The sequence below is a fragment of the Macaca mulatta genome, chromosome 2 (genome assembly GCF_049350105.2).
Source record: "Macaca mulatta isolate MMU2019108-1 chromosome 2, T2T-MMU8v2.0, whole genome shotgun sequence".
Taxonomy (NCBI): Eukaryota; Metazoa; Chordata; class Mammalia; order Primates; family Cercopithecidae; genus Macaca; species Macaca mulatta.
Window position 1 is genome coordinate 91,415,466 of NC_133407.1, and position 17,357 is coordinate 91,432,822.

The 17,357-nt window shown below is 41.3% G+C and overlaps 1 protein-coding gene and 1 pseudogene across 1 annotated transcript in view; one reads left to right on the forward strand and one right to left on the reverse strand.

The window, feature by feature from the left end:
• The window catches only part of GNB4 (G protein subunit beta 4), a 55,283-nt gene that overhangs the window by 25,827 nt on the left and 12,099 nt on the right, over nt 1–17,357 (reverse strand). Inside the window, 1 exon segment of the mRNA NM_001261165.1 lies at nt 2,507–2,605. Within this exon segment, the coding sequence (NP_001248094.1) occupies nt 2,507–2,563 (57 nt within the window). The 5' untranslated portion in view covers nt 2,564–2,605.
• LOC711602 (uncharacterized) overlaps nt 2,808–17,357 on the forward strand; it is a 40,073-nt pseudogene continuing 25,523 nt past the window's right edge.

Sequence of the window (17,357 nt, forward strand, 5' to 3'; positions counted from 1 at the left end):
CAAGGTCAAGAGATCGAGACCACCCTGGCCAACATAGTGAAACCCCGTTTCTACTAAAAATACAAAATTAGCTGGGCATGGTGGTGTGCGCCTGTAGACCCAGCTGCTCAGGAGGCTGAGGCAGGAGAATCGCTTGAACCTGGGAGGCAGAGGTTACAGTGAACCGAGATCACACCACTGCACTCCAGCCCGGGTGACAGAGTGAGACTCCATCTCAATAAAAAAAAAAAAAAAAAACACATGATAAATCCAAGTGGAGGGCTCTTGGAAGATTAGGACTCAACAGAATTAGAGCAAAATTGGCTCAGAGGTAGTATAACTCCAGGCCAAGGGAACAATTTGATAAAAGGTAACAGATGAGAAAGAGTAATGCCTGTTCAGGGAACCAGACTAGCATGGCTACAGCACAGGTCACAGGAAAGGACATTAGTAACTAAGATTGGGAGAACCCACTTTAAGCTCTAGCAAAACACACCTGGTCTGAATCCTGGATCTGTTACCTTGGCAATTTATTTAATCTCACTGAGCCTCAGCTTCCTGAACTATTAAATGAAGTAACACCATCGACTTCACAGAGTCGGTGTGAGGATGGGCATGTGGCCACGTGGTTTAGCCAATCAGCTGCTCCTGTTCAGCATCTGGAGTAAGTGACACAAAGTAGACAAGGCAGAAATTCCTTCTAGTGGGTGCAGTAACATCGAATTCAGAGACGAGCCTGCAAAGCCTTCTGTGAGTATCCCAGGCAAAACAAATCTCTCCTTTGTTCTGAAATTTGTTCAGATACCTAAGGTTTCAACTCATTCAGATACCTAAGGTTTCAACTCATAATTCTTACTCACATCGAAATAATTAACTTTCTTGAATTCCTGGCAATAAGTCTGTCTGGTTATGACTTCACTCAGAATCAACACTTTTCTGGTGAATGTTCTTCATTCATCCCCGTTTTTCCTAATCCTTTCTTCTCTCTTCTTGTATCATTTTTGTAGAGATTTGATTTGATTTTTGGAGACGGGGTCTTGCTCTTTTGTCCAGTTAGAATGCAGTGGTGTGTTCATGGTTCACTGCAGCCTCAAACTCCTGGACTCAAGCAATCCTCCCGCCTCCGCCTCCCGAGCAGCTGGGACTACAGGCGCAAACCACCACACCCGGCTAATGTTTTTCTGTTTAATGTTTAATGAGTCTCCTTATGTTGCCCAGGCTGGTCTTGAACTCCTGGTCTCAAGCAAACCTCCCACCTCAGCCTTCCAAAGTGCTGGGACTACAGGCGTGAGCCACTGCACCCAGCCTACTCTTCACTTTTAAATTAGATAAATTCTTCAGAAACAGCTATTGCAAGAGGTTCAAACTGGGAAAAGCCGCAGCTGTGTTCCAAGTTATGAGATTCTCCCTGCTTACCCTTGTACGTTGCTTTAGCCTTTACTTTTCTCTGGGAAAAGGAGGAGGCAGCTGCCAGGCTACTCACAACTCAAAGCCTCTTTCCTCCACCCTGCTTACCACCAGGCTTCCTACAAGATGGCATGTCTATATCCTTTCATTTTTAGCTCTGCCTTCCTTGATATTTCTCAGTGCTAATGAAGCCCAAGGAAGCATCTGTTCCCATTGTTCCAAAGAAGGGACCGTGGTGCTGTCTCTTAGAGAGTGCTCCCCACGCAGACGCCTCCTCTCAGAGCATCTCCACGTGCTGCTGCTTCACTGCATTTGGCAACTCCTCCCCATCCTATTATGCTTTGAAGATCTAGTGTCTTTTAATTTTGTTAAAGATGGAGTTTGTAGTTGTTTCTTATCCTTACTGTTTTGAGTTGATTCCAAGAGTAAAAGGTGTCAGACATGTTTTGATTCTGCCACTAATAGTTTTGTTTTGTTTTTCTGAGACAGAGTCTCGCTCTGTCACCCAGGCTGGAGTGCAGCGGCACGAGCTCAGCTTATTGCAAGCTCCGCCTCCCGGGTTCAAGTGATTCTCCTGCCTCAGCCTCCCAAGTAGCTGGGATTATAGGTGCATGCCGCCACGCCCGGCTAATTTTTCTATTTTTAGTAGAGACGGAGTTTCACCATGTCGGCCAGGCTGGTCTTGAACTCCTGACTTCAGGTGATCCACCTGCTTCAGCCTCCCAAAGTGCTGGGATTACAGACATGAGCCACTGTGCCCAGCCTAATGATTTTCTGCAATCTAATGTACAGATTAATATTTTCCTAGTGTATTACATTGTGACACTATCTACATTATTGTTTTGTACCAAAAATCTATGATTCTAGCCATGTAAATCAAGAGAGAATTATGTCTGTCTTTCATAGAGGTCATTCTTCTACATAGGTACTTGTTTGCAATGAATTTTGAAGAGTTATTTCGAGACATGATAAACACAAATAGACCTTAGTTCTTACTTCACATGTGAGAGAAAAAAGACCATTTCTAGCCTTCGAAATCATTTAATATAGACTGATAAATAGGCAAATTTTGTAGATTCCTGTAAATAAGTGTTAACATTCCGAAATGAAAAGGTTTTACCTGAATCTGATTCCGCAGTTGTTCTGCTTCTTGCCTCAACTGTTCCAGTTCACTCATTTTTTCAATTTGTTTACCTCAGGAGCTAATGAGTGAAAACAGCTGTTAAAAAACAGAGAACAAGAGAAAGATTCAGTTCTGTATTTACATCTTCATCTAGTTTTACAACACTGACATATAACTTCTTTTTGGACCTTCTGAAATTCAACGGAGGTAGTCAGTTATTAAGGGAATTTAAAGATGCTTAGTAAATACAGATTGAGGTTATTTACTGAAGGGTTTTATATAAGAACATGATCAGACGATGGAGGAGAAATTGCAAGTTGTAGTATTCAAGGCTGAATTATGCGGAACTGGCACCAGAATGGAGTCCAGTGAGAAATATTTTACAATAGTTCAGAAGACACCAAGAGACTTCCCCACTTGGATGTCTGGATTGGTACCTCAAAGAGTACCTCAAAACTGAACCCCACCTCACCCCCAAGCCTTCCCCATCTCAGGAAATGGCAAGTCCATCTTTACTTACAATAGTTTAAGCTAAAAATCTGGGAGCAGTCCTGTTTTAATCATACCCTCCTCATCGAATCCATTTGCAAATCATGTCAGTTATTCCTTTAAAAATTATCCAGGTTCTAACTCTGATCTCCTCCACTTCTACTGTCTGGGTCCACACCACCTTGATCATCTCTCACCTGGTCTCCTTCCTACTGCCCTCGACTACTCTCTGGTCTAATTAGAGCAACTAGAGATCCTTTGAAAATACAAGTCACTTTAAATCCTCCAAAGGTTTTCCACTCCACTAAACTCTATTTTGACCCACAGAGCCCTGTATCATTACATACACACACAGACACACACCCCCCCTCTGACCTCATCTATCACTCTCACACTCTCTCTCTTCCAGTTGTTCAAAGACCTCTCTGATGTTCCTTGAACACGCTAAGCAGGCCCCAGTCTCAGTGTCTTTGCATTTGCTCCTGCCTCTGCTTGGATAGATCTTGTCCCTGATATTTTAATCCCTTGCTCCCTTATATCTGCTCAAATGCGATCTTCTCAGCGGGACCTTTGCTGATAGCACACATGCACCCAAACACGCTCCTCTTACCCTGTCTTGTTTTTCACTATAAGACTCAACACCATCAGCAAGTATTTACTTATTTGTGATCTCTTTCCTTCTGATAAGATGTAAAGGGCCGGGCGTGGTGGCTCACGCCTGTAATCCCATCACTTTGGGAGGCCGAGGTGGGTGGATCGCTTGAGGCCAGGAATTCAAGACCAGCCCGGGCAACATGGTGAAACCTCGACTCTACCAAAAATACAAAAATTAGCCAGGTGTGATGGCACATGACTGTAACCCCAGTTACTCAGGAAGCTGAGGCACAAGAATTGCTTGAACTTGGGAGGTGGAGGCTGCAGTGAGCTGAGATCACACCATTGCACTCCAGCCTGGGTGACAGAGCGAGACTCTGTCTTTAAAAAAAAAAAAAAAAAGGAGATGTAAAGCTCCTTGAGGCGGGGTCTCTGTTTGCTTTATTCTTTGTCGTATCCCCATCACTTAAGATACTTTGGTCTCCAGTAAATGAAGCAACCTGAAATAGCTTAACAGATAAAGGAATATTCATTCTAAGGATTTAGGATGAATCAGAGAACCAGAAGACAGGAATATTACTGCCTCAAAAGGACACTAGAGGCTAGAAACTGGGAGTATTCTTTCTCCCTGGTCTCTTTCCTCTTCCTTGGTTTTTTTCTTTCTACAGAATGACTTTTTCTGCTCCCCTAAGTACAAAACCCAAGCTTATATCTTTTTAGGTCAAGATTGTAGCCCAAAATGACTGTCCTAAGTTCAAATTCCCATAAAAGATTGATTCCCCTCATGAGAGAGAATTTGTTTTTGGTGTCTATCCTACAATCACATCAACCATGGTAGAAACATCTGTTTATTATGTTCAGACAAAAAAAGAAAAAGAAAAAGAAACCAGCATCTATTTATTCTTTCAGAATTCACTATGTATTTATTTTGTCCAATTAAAAAATAAATGTATGGGGATTGATTGGAATGGCATTAAGGTATAAAACAGTTCCAGAAGAACTAAAATCATTCTAATATTCCATTTCCAATTTAATACTGTGGCGTATTTCTCTGTTTATCCAAAGTTTCCATCTTTTATTTATGAGTCCTCACCATTCCCTGATAAAGTTTGATTGTTGAACAATTTAGTGTGCATCTCAGAGAGGGCCCGACTGGACAGATTACAGCCGGTCTGGAATACCATTCTGCTGAACTGAAGACAAGCAGCATGCAGGCTCTTTAAAGTCACAACCTTAGCTGCCCTTGCTGACGGTTCCTGAGATATCCCCGGCCCAAAAGTCCTAGAACTCTGATTGATTTTGATAGCTCTTTATTTTTAGGGTCCCAAAAAATTTGGGGTAAGCAGAACTCGTTTACACCCCTCCTACTAAGTTGCTAACATACTAGAAAGAACTATCAACGGGCCTCGGAACTTTTTAAAAATTTGCAGTTATTATTATTACCATTATTGTTATTATTTGTAGAGATGGGGTTCTAGCTATATTGCCCAGGCTGGTCCTGAACTCCTGGGTTCAAGCGACCCTCCTACCCCAGCCTCCCAAAGCACCAGGACTACACGCACGAGCCGCTGAGCCCAGCCTGGGTCTCAGAACTTTTAAGCATATTAAAAATTACCTGTTACCCACCCCACTGCTGTCCTTCCCAAAGCCACACACACATACCAGTGACCTTCTAAAGCAGGAGCTACCTGTAGTAAGAGTTACTTGGGACAGACTATGATCTGTACCAAATGAATGAGAATTTCCAGGCTGAGTGCCCCTAAGGATGGAGGTACCATGAAGAGAAATGGGAAACAAAAAGCAGTTCCCTCACCGCCATCACTCTGTGGATGGGGCACTGATGGGATGACGGGAGAGGCAATCTGTCACAGACCCTGGCCCTTCCTGCACATTCTGGCTGGAATGCCAAGAATACAAGTCCCTAGTGGCTGTTACTTGGGCCATCTCTCAGGATTGTTTTGCAACATGCAACCTCAAGGAATAAGACAATGTCTCCTCAGGAGACAAAGAGCAGAATGACTTCTATTTACTGTAAAAGGGGTAAAACCCCCAAGCTCAGTGTCTCTAGGCTGTGATGCAAATCCAGTGCATGTGCAGCATCCATGTGGGCCTACCTGTGTCACCCTGTGGGCACTGGGGAACATAGGCAATCAACACAAAGCAGGATCACACCATGCTACTCCCCGTGAATAATAAAATCTTTTGTGTCTGACCAAGGAGTCTCATGAAACAATAACAGACTCATTTATTCACTTGTAAGTAGGTAAAGATCCCAGGCCCTTTGCAGTCATGGGTACAGGCTTCACAAGAAAAAAGATGAGGGGTCCAATGTGGAAAATAGTGAGTTTGTGGCTCATCACTTCTTAACCAAGCTTCATCCAGTACTTCATCAGGCATTCTAGGTCCAGCACTTCAAGCCTTTTCACAGTACCCCAGACTGCCTGCCCTTCCATCTTGTCACACTCAACAGCAAAAGCAAAACCCTGGATGAAATCAGCTACCTACTTTCTTTCAGCGAGCACTCAAGTGGCCAAACATTGATTGAGAAAGACAAACAATGGGGCATATCAGTCTACTACAAATTCACATCACCAATCTCAACTGGGCCCTCAAAACTACCTGGCAACCCTACACAGCTTTGTATGCACTGCTTCTGCTTTTGCTATCAAATATTTAAATTCATTTGCAATCTTTCCAAAATTTTGACCTTCTCACAAGCCCTCTTGCAGCACATGACCTTGCCATCTATATCATAAAGTAGAAGCCATCAGACATGAACTTTTTCAATTTTCCACTACTATACAAAGCTATAGATACATAACTGACTCAGCATATTCCTCATCTTCCTTCTTTGTGTGTGTGAATGAGAGAGAGAGAGACAGACAGACAGACACAGACACAGACAGACAAGGTCTCACTCTGCTGCCCAGGCTGGAGTGCAGTGGTGGTGAACTGCAACCTCAACCTCCCAGGCTCAAGCAATCCTCCAGCCTCAGCCTCCCAAGTAGCTGGGCCCACAGGCGGGAACCACCATGCCCTGCTGATTTTCTTTTTCGATAGAGACAGGGTTGCCATGTTGCCCAGGCTTGTCTCAAACTCCTGGGCTCAAGCGATCCCCCCACCTCAGCTTTCCAAAGTGCTTGGATTATAGGTATAAGTCACTGTACCCAGTCCTTCCTTTAAATTATAATAGAATAGCTGACTTCTCTCCTGTTTGGGCCAATTCCTCCACTGGCGATTTATTTATTATTCATTCATTCATTGATTCATTCTGAGACAGGGTGTCACTCTGTCAACCAGGCTGGAGTGCAGCGGCACAATCATAGCTCACTGTAACCTCAAACTCCTGAGATCACCCAATTTTTCCACCTCAGCCTCCCCCAGTAGCTGGGACTACAGGCATGCATTATCACGCCTGGCTAATTTTTTTTTTTTTTTTTTTTTTTTTTTTTGAGATATAGTGTATTGCTATGTTGCCCAGGCTGGGCTTGAACTCCTAGCCTCAATTAGTCCTCCCACTTTGGCCTCCCAAAGTGCTAAAATTATAGGCATGAGCCACCATGCCCAGCCCTTCCACCAGTGATTTAAACTCTCACCTTTTAACCACCAGTGATTTAACTCTCACTCTTACACTTCCAGTATATTCAATCTCATACATTTTTTTCTTTTTAGTCTTTTTATTAATAAAATTTTCTAACACAAAGACTGAACAACCTAATATTCATCACATAGATTTAAAAAATATTAACTTTTTTTGCTGTATTTGCTTTATCTTTTGTTTCTGCTGAAGTATTTTAAAGTCAATTATAGACATCAAGACATTTTAGCCCTAAATACTTCACTATACATCTCTAAAAATATCTACCAAACCACAATACCATTATCATAACTACCAAAATTAACAGAAATTATTTAATATCTAAAACCCAGGAGATTTTCAAATTTCCCCAACTCTTTGACCAATGTCTTTTTACATCTGATTTGTGCAAATCCAGATCCAATTAAGAACTACATAATACATTTAGTTATGTCTCTTGTGCCACCATCTAGAAGAATCCATCTCTTGCCTACTCTTTTGCACTTTCTGACATTGACTTATTAGAGAGACTAAATCATCAGCCAGGTGCAGGTGCTCACACTTGTAATCCCAGCAGTTTGAGAGGCCAAGGTGGGTGGCTCACTTGAGGCCAGGAGTTCGAGACCAGCCTGACCAATATGGCGAAACCCCGTCTCTACTAAAAATACAAAAAATTTAGCCAGGCATCATGGCATGTGTCTGTAATCCCAGCTGCTTGGGAAACTGAGGCAGGAGAATCACTTGAACCCAGGAGGCAGAGGCTGCAGTGAGCCGAGATTGCACCACTACACTCCAGCCTGGGTGAAGAGTGAGACTCTATCTCAATTAAAAAAAAAAAAAAAGGAAAAAAGACTAAATCACTTGTCCTACAGGATGTACCCCATTCTGTTTACTTCCTATGGTACTACTGTTTAACTTGTTTATCTTCTATACTGATTGCTTGTAAACTGGAAGGGGGTTAGATCTACTGGCTAGATTATATTTAGGTTCAATATATTTGGCAAGAATCCTTCCAGGTGATGCTGTGGACTTCATACTACAGCACATCAGGATGAACTTAATGTTTCTTTGTGCCACTATCAGAGAAGCTAAGATTCCTCAGTGTGTTCAGCTGTTAACAGCTTAATTTGTCCACTATACAGTTATAATCCCTCACTCTCATCCAGCAGACAATCTGTGAGGGAACTTTTCACTTTCAAATGGGTCTTTTCCATCAGCAGTTAAACACGCCCAAGTCTCTCCCTTAAAAAGAAAAAGAAAAAAGAAAAAATTCCTTGACTCCACATTGCACCACCACTTACAGTCCTTTTTCGTCCCTTCATCAAGGACTTTTAAAGAGAACTGCCTACACATGACCCCACTTTCTCACATGAAATTCTGAGTTCTCAAACCTCATGTCCAGCAGGCTCCAGCTATGTTTGGGCAGGCATGATGGAGAGGGAGCGTAGTTATAAGGCAAGGGGCTGTCTGAGAAATGTTGCTAAGCTGCAAAATCAGAACCCTTGTGATGCCTGTGCCAGACAACCGCAACCTTTCTTTGGATGTCTGAAAAGAAATGTCAAAGCTGCCCTTTTTTCCCCTTTCCTTTTTGCTGCTAAAAGGAGGAACTAACTTTTCACTCCTTAAAAAAAACACAACTGATTCATTTTGTCACTTGGGAGGAAGAACATTCTGATTACACAGATTTTTTTGGTGATCTTTTCTTCTCAGCCAACAACTGTTGGATTCCTGAGAATACCAATAAAGCATGAATCTAGCATAGACCAATAGATTATAAACTACTCTCAGACAAGCCTAAAGGCTGATGAGGGTAAAACGAGGCCACAGGATGCCCCAGGTGAAGCCTAATATGGCAAGTCCTAGTAAATACATTTTACTAGGTAAGGATCCAAAGTGGCCAAACTGTGTATTGAAATGTGTGTACATAATATGACTATAAAAATTTTTAACTCTTGGAAACAATACTATTACATCAGGTATAGTTTAGTAAGTAGCTCCCTCAGGCTGTTTATCTAAAGCATGGGTAAATTCAGGAAAGGGAAGCTCTTTAGCGACACACTTTGACAGTAGAAAAGAAAGTCATCTAACCACTTGCCCTCCTGCAGTTCCTTTACATCCACAGTTTAATAAGAAACAGAAATCACGGAAGTGGCAAAAGGATGTCTAAAGCTTTGTGATGTGAGGAAAACAAAAATATGAAAAGTGGAGGGAGGGGGGGATTGGCAAGACAGTTACCCACTACTGAAGAAATCCTCCATTGGGTCTTAGCCAGGCGGACTAACTGCAGCATCAATTAATTCAGTGTTCCTTATTTAAAGTTTAAAATAATCAAGATCCCAATCTGAGAAGGGAGTAAACCAAAAAAATAATTTGACTGATCAGACTTTTCCTGAATTAATGACAAAAATAGGAAGTGATTACAGACAGAAAGTTTTTCATCTACACTAGTTACATGCAAAACAGAAAATTGAGTGGGACTTCTCCCAATAACACAGACCTGATAAATGAGCCCCAAAGATGAAGACAAAGAGGCATCAAGCATGCTATTAAAAAAAAAAAAAAAAAGCTTTCATCATAGGGGAGCAGAATCTCCCCAAAGGCTTACTAACAGTTCAATGACCAGCTATATCCTCCAGCCCCACCACACAGACACATCCGCTGCTGACGATTTTTATAATTATCCCTACATATGAGAAAACTGGGGAGATGAGAAAAGATCAACTATAAGAGCTAGCAGCTTCCAGCTGGGCATGGTGGTCCATGCTTCTAGTCTCAGCCACTCAAGAGGCTGAGTGGGGGGATCGCTTGAGCACAGGAATTTGAAGCTGCAGTGAGCTACAATCACACCACTGCACTCAAATCTGGGAAACAAAAAGAGACCCTGTCTCTAAAGGCCGGGGGAGGGGGGAGCAAACAGCTTCAGTTGGGTAAATACAAGGTATCTATGATGAGAACACAGATACCTCAAAAGAACAAAACACCAAAAAAAAAAAAAAGTCACAGACTGAGAAAAGATAGCTGTAAGCTAAAATTCAAATACTGAATTAGCATCTAGATTTTTAAAAGTAATTACTTCAAATGAATCATTAAAAAGACTAACAATCCAATAGGAAAATGTGCAAAAATATGAACTGGCAAACCACAGCAGGAAAAGCTGCAGATGACCACATACAAATGAAAAGACACTCGACCTCAGGAATCAGGGAAATGCAAATTAAAATAAGATAGAATTTCATGCCTATTAGATTAAAAACATTTTATATCTCAACCAAGGGTTGGCAAGGTTGTAGAAATGGGACAAATTCCATGGGGCAACTCTTGGGGAAGCAATTTGGCAACATCTAACAAAGGTGACAACACATGTACCTTTCAACCTGACAGTTCAATTCTGCTTCTGGATATATAAGCCCTAAGGAATCTATAGTACATGTGCACAGGATTTAACAGTGTTCATACAGCACTACTTATAATAACAATAAACTGGAACACCAATGCCCACTGACAGGAGAATGGATCACTGTAGTGCTTTCACAGTAAATTATTATACAGCGGTGAAAACAAATGAACTACAGTTACATGCAACATAGATGGATCTTTAAAATAATCTTGGGAGAAAAAAAGCAAATTCCAGGAGACACATACTGGCATCATACCCCTTTTACAAAACTCAAAAAACAACAACAACTAAATGATACATTGCTTAAGAATGCACACAATGGGCCAGGCACAGTGGCTCCACACCTGTAATCCCAGCGCTTTGGGAAGTCGAGGTGGGAAGATCGCTTGAGGCCAGGAGTTTGAGATCAACCTGGCCAATGTGGTGAAACCCTGTCTCTACTAAAAACACAAAAATGAGGCAGATGTGGTGGTGTGTGCCTGTAGTTACAGATACTTGGGAGGCTGAGGCATGAGAATCGCTTGAACCTGGGAGGCAGAGGTTGCAGTGAGCCGAGATCACACCATTCCACTCCAGCCTGGGCAACAGGGCAAGACTCTTGTCAAAGAAGGAAAGAAAGAGGGAAAGAGGAAGGAAGGAAGGAAGGAAGGAAGGAAGGAAGGAAGGAAGGAAGGAAGGAAGGAAGGAAGGAAGGAAGGAAGGAAGGAAGGAAGGAAGGAGGGAGGGAGGGAGGGAGGGAGGGAGGGAGGGAGGGAGGGAGGGAGGGAGGGGAGGGGAGGAAGGAAGGAGAAAGAAAGCAAGAAAGCAGGGAAGCAAGAGAAAGCAAGAAAGAAAAGAAGGAAAGAAGGAAGGGAAGGGAAGGGAAGGGAAGAAGGAAGGAAGGAAGGAAGGAAGGAAGGAAGGAAGGAAGGAAGGAAGGAAGGAAGGAAGGAAGGAAAAAAGAATGCACACAAGCTGGATGCAGGGGAGTGGTGGACGCCTGTAGTCCCAGCTACTCCAAAGGCCGAGGAAAAGAGGATGGCTTGAACCCAGGAGTTCAAGGCTGCAGTGAGCTATGACTGTACCACTGTACTCCAGCCTGGGCAGCAGAATGAGACCCTGTCTCTTAAAAATAAACAAACAAAATAAGCAAGCAAACATAAATATATAAAAGCAAGTGCTATAGGAATCAAAGGTGAGCATATTAATAATTTATCCAACTCTTGCACCTGAAGTCCACTGGGAACAATAAAATAAAAATAAAGAAAAAAGAAAATGAAGCTTAGGGAGGTTAAATAACTTGCTTAAGATTAGAGGCAGAGTTCAGATTTGAATCCAACCTTATGACTCTGAAACCCAGGTTGTTTACCACCCATACGGCCTCTTTTCAAAGGGCATCTTAAGACCTCTTTGCTCAATCTAATGATCCTCCCTTCTTATTGAAATTTTATTCCTGAGGCTTTCATGAACCCATACTTCTCCGATTACCCTTGTACTTAATTATTCCTTCTTTTTACCTTTATGGGTCCTTCTCCTCCATTCATTTAAATATTGATTTATGTGTCCAGGGTTCTATCTTCATCAAGCTAGTTAGGAAACTTCCCTCTTGGGAGGAAGCAAAGCTAAAGAGGAATATGAGATACACATACCATCCCTTTCTTTTATAAAAAAAAAAACAAAACAAAACAAACAAAAAAAAAACACAGAAGGGCACAGTGTAATCGTCAACGAATTTCAACCAATAGTGATTTTTGCTCAAGATCACATTGGAGCTGCTTATCACAATCTTCAAAGCGGCATTAACATCGCTGACTAAGGCAATTTTAAACCAATAATTAAATAGAAATTGTTTCATAAACACAGTGCTCTTATTTTGTCACCGTAACTTCTTGATTAAGCACTGTTTCAACACGAATATTCGATTCATTTAACACATTTTAAATAACTATCACATAGTGAAAGCGTTATTGAGCAGAAAGCAGCATATCAGTTATCTTTTAAGAGTTCAGCTGTACCAGTTACAAATATCAAAAGATACTAATGAGCCATTGTATCCAAGCCAATCTGTTAAATAAAATGGAAAAAATACACTTGCATAATTCAAATGGCCTTCTCATTCCATGTCTTAGAATGTCCACAGAACTTTTACTGAAGCAAGGCATTATGCAGGCTGTACAATTATATTGCTGTGTTAGTGAACACATTTTAATCTGCACAAGACAAGAAAATACAAGTATTTCCTAGCTACTGTTTCATACTGATCATGAAAGCTCATATAAGCCATAAAAAATGTTACTTTAATTTGTACTTAAAAAATGTAAGTATAGGCCTGATGCAGTGGCTCATGCCTATAATCTCAGCACTTTGGGAGGCCAGGCAGGCAGATCACCTGAGGTTGGGAGTTCAAGACCAGCCTGACCAACATGGAGAAACCCCGTCTCTACTAAAAATACAAAATTAGCCAGGCACATGCCTATAATCCCAGCTACTCGGGAGGCTAAGGCAGGAGAATCGCTTGAATCCAGGAGGCGGAGGTTGCGGGGAGTTGAGATCATGCCATTGCACTCCAGCCTGGGCAATGAGAGTGAAACTCCATCTCAAAATAAAATAAAATAAAATAAAATAAAAGTAAGTATAAACTACTTTTGCTTCTCTAGAAGTCTATTCATAATTTTAAATTTGTTATAAATTTTCTAGTATGCTACTTTTCTTTTTGCAATACAAATTTATATTTCTTATACTTTATAAAATAATTTTTAAAAACCATAATGAATCAGGTACAATATTTAAAGCTTTTATGTTTTTTTTTTGAACCAAGACATTTTAAAACACACATGCCCACCCACCCCAAGTATTTCATACACAGACATCTCCACGTGGCTTGCTTTCTCAGGAAGTTAGTCAAAACCCTACAGCTGCATGTGTACAAGTGGATAAGAGAGAAAAATAGAAGTCGCAGATGCTGAAATTGTAGCATACGGCATTAACTTTTTTAAATCTTGTTTTTTGTTTTGCTACCAAATTACTCATCACATTGAGCATTTTAAAATACCCCTAAAGTAAAATAGTTCAACCTCTTGTGAACTGAAGGCAGGCTGTTTTGTGTTCCAGGAAATAAACAAGGCACTCCTCTCCAGTCTATTTCCCTTCACCTAACTGTTATGTCCTAGTAGGGTTTACTCTCTCACCAAATATTTACTGAATGTGCCAGGAACTGGGGCTACATATGAATAAATCTGAGGCCCAGGTCTCAAGGAGTTTACAGTCTAAAAGGGAAGACAGACGTATAAACACATACACACATAGGCCCATAATCCATTACCCTAAACCCTAGGGCCAGATATATTTCAGAATTTGGAAGTTCCCAGGTTTTAGAAAGGGATGTTCATTGTGTTGGCGTAACACCACAACCAGACCCCAGAGCAGCACCCACAGAGTCAAGAATTAACATTTCTGCAGCAAAATGTAAAGCATGCTCATACGAGGTAGGAAAAAAAACAGACTAAGAACCTATAACCCCAGCACTTTGGGAGGCCAAGGTGGGCAGATCACTTGAGGCCAGGAGTTCAAGACCAGCCTAGCCAACATGGTAAAACCTCGTCTCTACTAAAAATACAAAAATCAGCAGGGCATGGTGGCGTGAGTCTGCAGTCCCAGCTACTTGGGAAGCTGAGGCATTAAGAATCGCTTGAACCTGGGAGGCGGAGGTTGAAGTAAGCGGAAGATTGCACCACTGCACTCCTGATTGGCAACAGAGCAAGTTTATCTCCAAAAAACAAAAACAGACTAAGCGATAGCTTCACGTTATTACAGTTCAGGTCACACTGTGCCACCAAATGAGTTTAGGTCATATAAGGTTTTGCCACTAAATGATTTATGAAAAGGAAAAAAAAAAAAAAAACCTGTAGTTTTCAAGAGTATTTGGTGTTTCTAAATAGTTAAGAGACTGACCTGTAATACATATGAGGAGGATCACCTGGCACAAAGGCAGGATAGGCCAGGCACAGTGGCTCATGCCCATAATCCCAGCACTTTGGGAGGCTAAGGTGGGCAGATCACTTGAGGCCAGGAGTTCAAGACCAGCCCGGCTACATGGCAGGTATCCATCTCTACAAAAAAATTTTTTTTAATCACCCAGGTGTGGTGGTGTTTGCCTGCAATCCCAGTGCTTTGGGAGGTCGAGGCGGGACGATCATTCGAGCCCTAGAGGTCAAGGCTGCAGTGAGCTACGATTGTGCCACTGTACCCTAGCTTGGGCGACAGAGTGAGACCCCATCTCAAAAAAAAAAAAAAAAAAAAAGAAAAGGCAGGATTACCCCTGAACTTCAAAAGTACTAACTAGGAGTTAGCCAACCAAGAGATAACATTTATTGAGCATTTATTACGTGTATGTATACAACTCTGTGCAGTAACTCTTTATTTAGTTCTCAAAACAACCTCAGAAGGTAGGTACCAGTATCATTCTCATTCCACAGATAAGGAAACTTTACACATGGAGGTTATGGACCTTAGCCAAGTTCACACAACCTAAAGGAGCCAGAGATGACTACTTACAGTGTGACCCCAGAAATTCTTTACTCTAAGCCTCAATTCCTTCATCTGCACAGTGGGGATCTCTACCCCACGGGATTGTTTTGGGAATTAAATAATACACATTTTTTAATGTCTTTGGAAATTTAAGTCAATTTGGCCCAACAAGGGAAATACACGAAAAAGCTATAACCATGAACACTACTCAGGCTACTATCTACAGTGATTAATCGACGGATCTAATACTATAGTGCTCTAAACAAAAATGGAAAAAGAAATAACCAGAAGGAAGTCCTTTCCTGGCCTTCGCACCTCAGTTATATTGCAATTTAACTACTTCTTCCTCTACTGAACTCCTTAAGAAGCAATGGGGCAACTGTTGGTAAAGGCTGTGTTTTATTTTCTGGGAAAGGACTAAAACAATCCATGAGCGCTGTTTCATTTGCACCAGGACTCTCGTACTGAGGGGTAGAGGAGAGTGGTTTCAAAGGGGGAGAGAGAATAGGAAGAAAACAACTAATCATTTGAAGGGCTTTCTCAAACTACATCCACATCCTGGAAGATTTAAATACTTGCCCCACCGCATCAGCAGCACCTGCCACTGTGGCCCATACCCACCCTAAGGCCTTGACTCTTCAAGTGTGTAAGGGCGGAACCAGGGTTGATAATCACTAATTGAACCAAACAGTTTCAATCTATGGTTCTCACAGTGTGGGGACCAGCAGCATCAGCATCACGTAGAAACTTGTTAGAAATGCAAATTCATAAATCCCTTCCCAGGACTACAGACTCAGAAACCCTGAGGGTAGAGCCCAGCAATCTGTGTTTTAGTAAGTCTTCATGGTGAGTCTGAAGCTCTCTAGAGTTTGAGATCCACTGGTCTAAGCTCTTATTTACACAAGCAGTTTAAGATCGTGTGATTGGAGGAAAGTTCAAGAACGTGTGTTCATGCATTAATCACTTCCCCAAAATCACTAAACTGGCACTTATAATCTTCCTAATCAGATAAAACATCTAAATACTTAAACATAAAGACATCTGTGAAAGGAAAATAAATCTTGGAACCCCAGACTCACTAAGCCTAAAGGAAAAGTCAAGCTGGGTCATGCAAACCTGCCTCCCATTTTGGTTCCTAAATAAGATGGCTGCAAAGATGAAAAGCTACATACCTCCCTCACACTTTGCCCCACAAAGAAATCCTTATGGGCCCCAAGATCTCTACCCTAAAGCAGTTCCGCTGAAGCTCACCATGGCAATGTCAATTGATAGCTTATCTTCACAGGTGTGGGACACAGGACAGGACTCAAAATCATCCCTTCACTCACCTCAGACAAATGTATATCTGATTGCTTCCTCTGCCCTATTTGTCTATGTTGTCTTACGTAAAAATACAGATTTCCTGATCTAAACAAAGGGATGAATGATATTTTCCCCTACCCACTTCCCACATGAAAACTGCATATTTCCCAACACGCTGCCCTTTCTCCTTTAAATATTGAAGCCTTCAAAATCATCTTCAAAGATAGGCATAGACCTGTCTCCCAGGCACACATCCTTAACTTTGGCAAATAAACCTCACAAAATGATTGAGGCTTATCTCAGTTTTTTTCTTTGATGTATACATTAAAAGGAATATAGATTTTTAAAAAACTATTCTCGTTCTTAGTTCATTTTAAAACAAAGCAAAATAATTTCCCATATCTGAATTGTGATAAGATTTTGAATTTTTTTTCTGAAGAATGGCATCAGAAAAGGCAAGGAAGTTCCTATATAAATTGCAATTTTTGCAACGCTCCCAACTTAAAACACTTGTACACAGAAATCATTAACAATTAATTCCTTGACCTATTTCAGGTATTATCTTCTCTTTCCTTGATGGAAACAATGCATCAAACAGAACTGTGATTTTTCAGGGAGCAGCTATACCTCCTTTGGTCTTACTTTAAAGAACCATAAGAATAAAATAAATACCAAGGTCGGGAAGGACAGGCTTAGTTAGGAACCAAGCTGTCTTCTTTTATCTTGAAATATTCATGCCACCTAAAAAAAGAGACACTTGAGCCATTTTTTAAAAAATTAAGGCTTAAAAGAATTAATCTTTGTTAAAGTAGCAAAGTACATGAGAAAATACTCACCAAGAAAAGTGTTTCATGTATTTTGGGAATTAAAAAGGGACTTAGATTCTGAAATGCCAGCTGACTTTTACATGTTTCATTATTTTTGAAAGAACTTGTGATTACGTTTTCTGAACAAGCACGATGTGATCAGTTGGTACAGGCGCA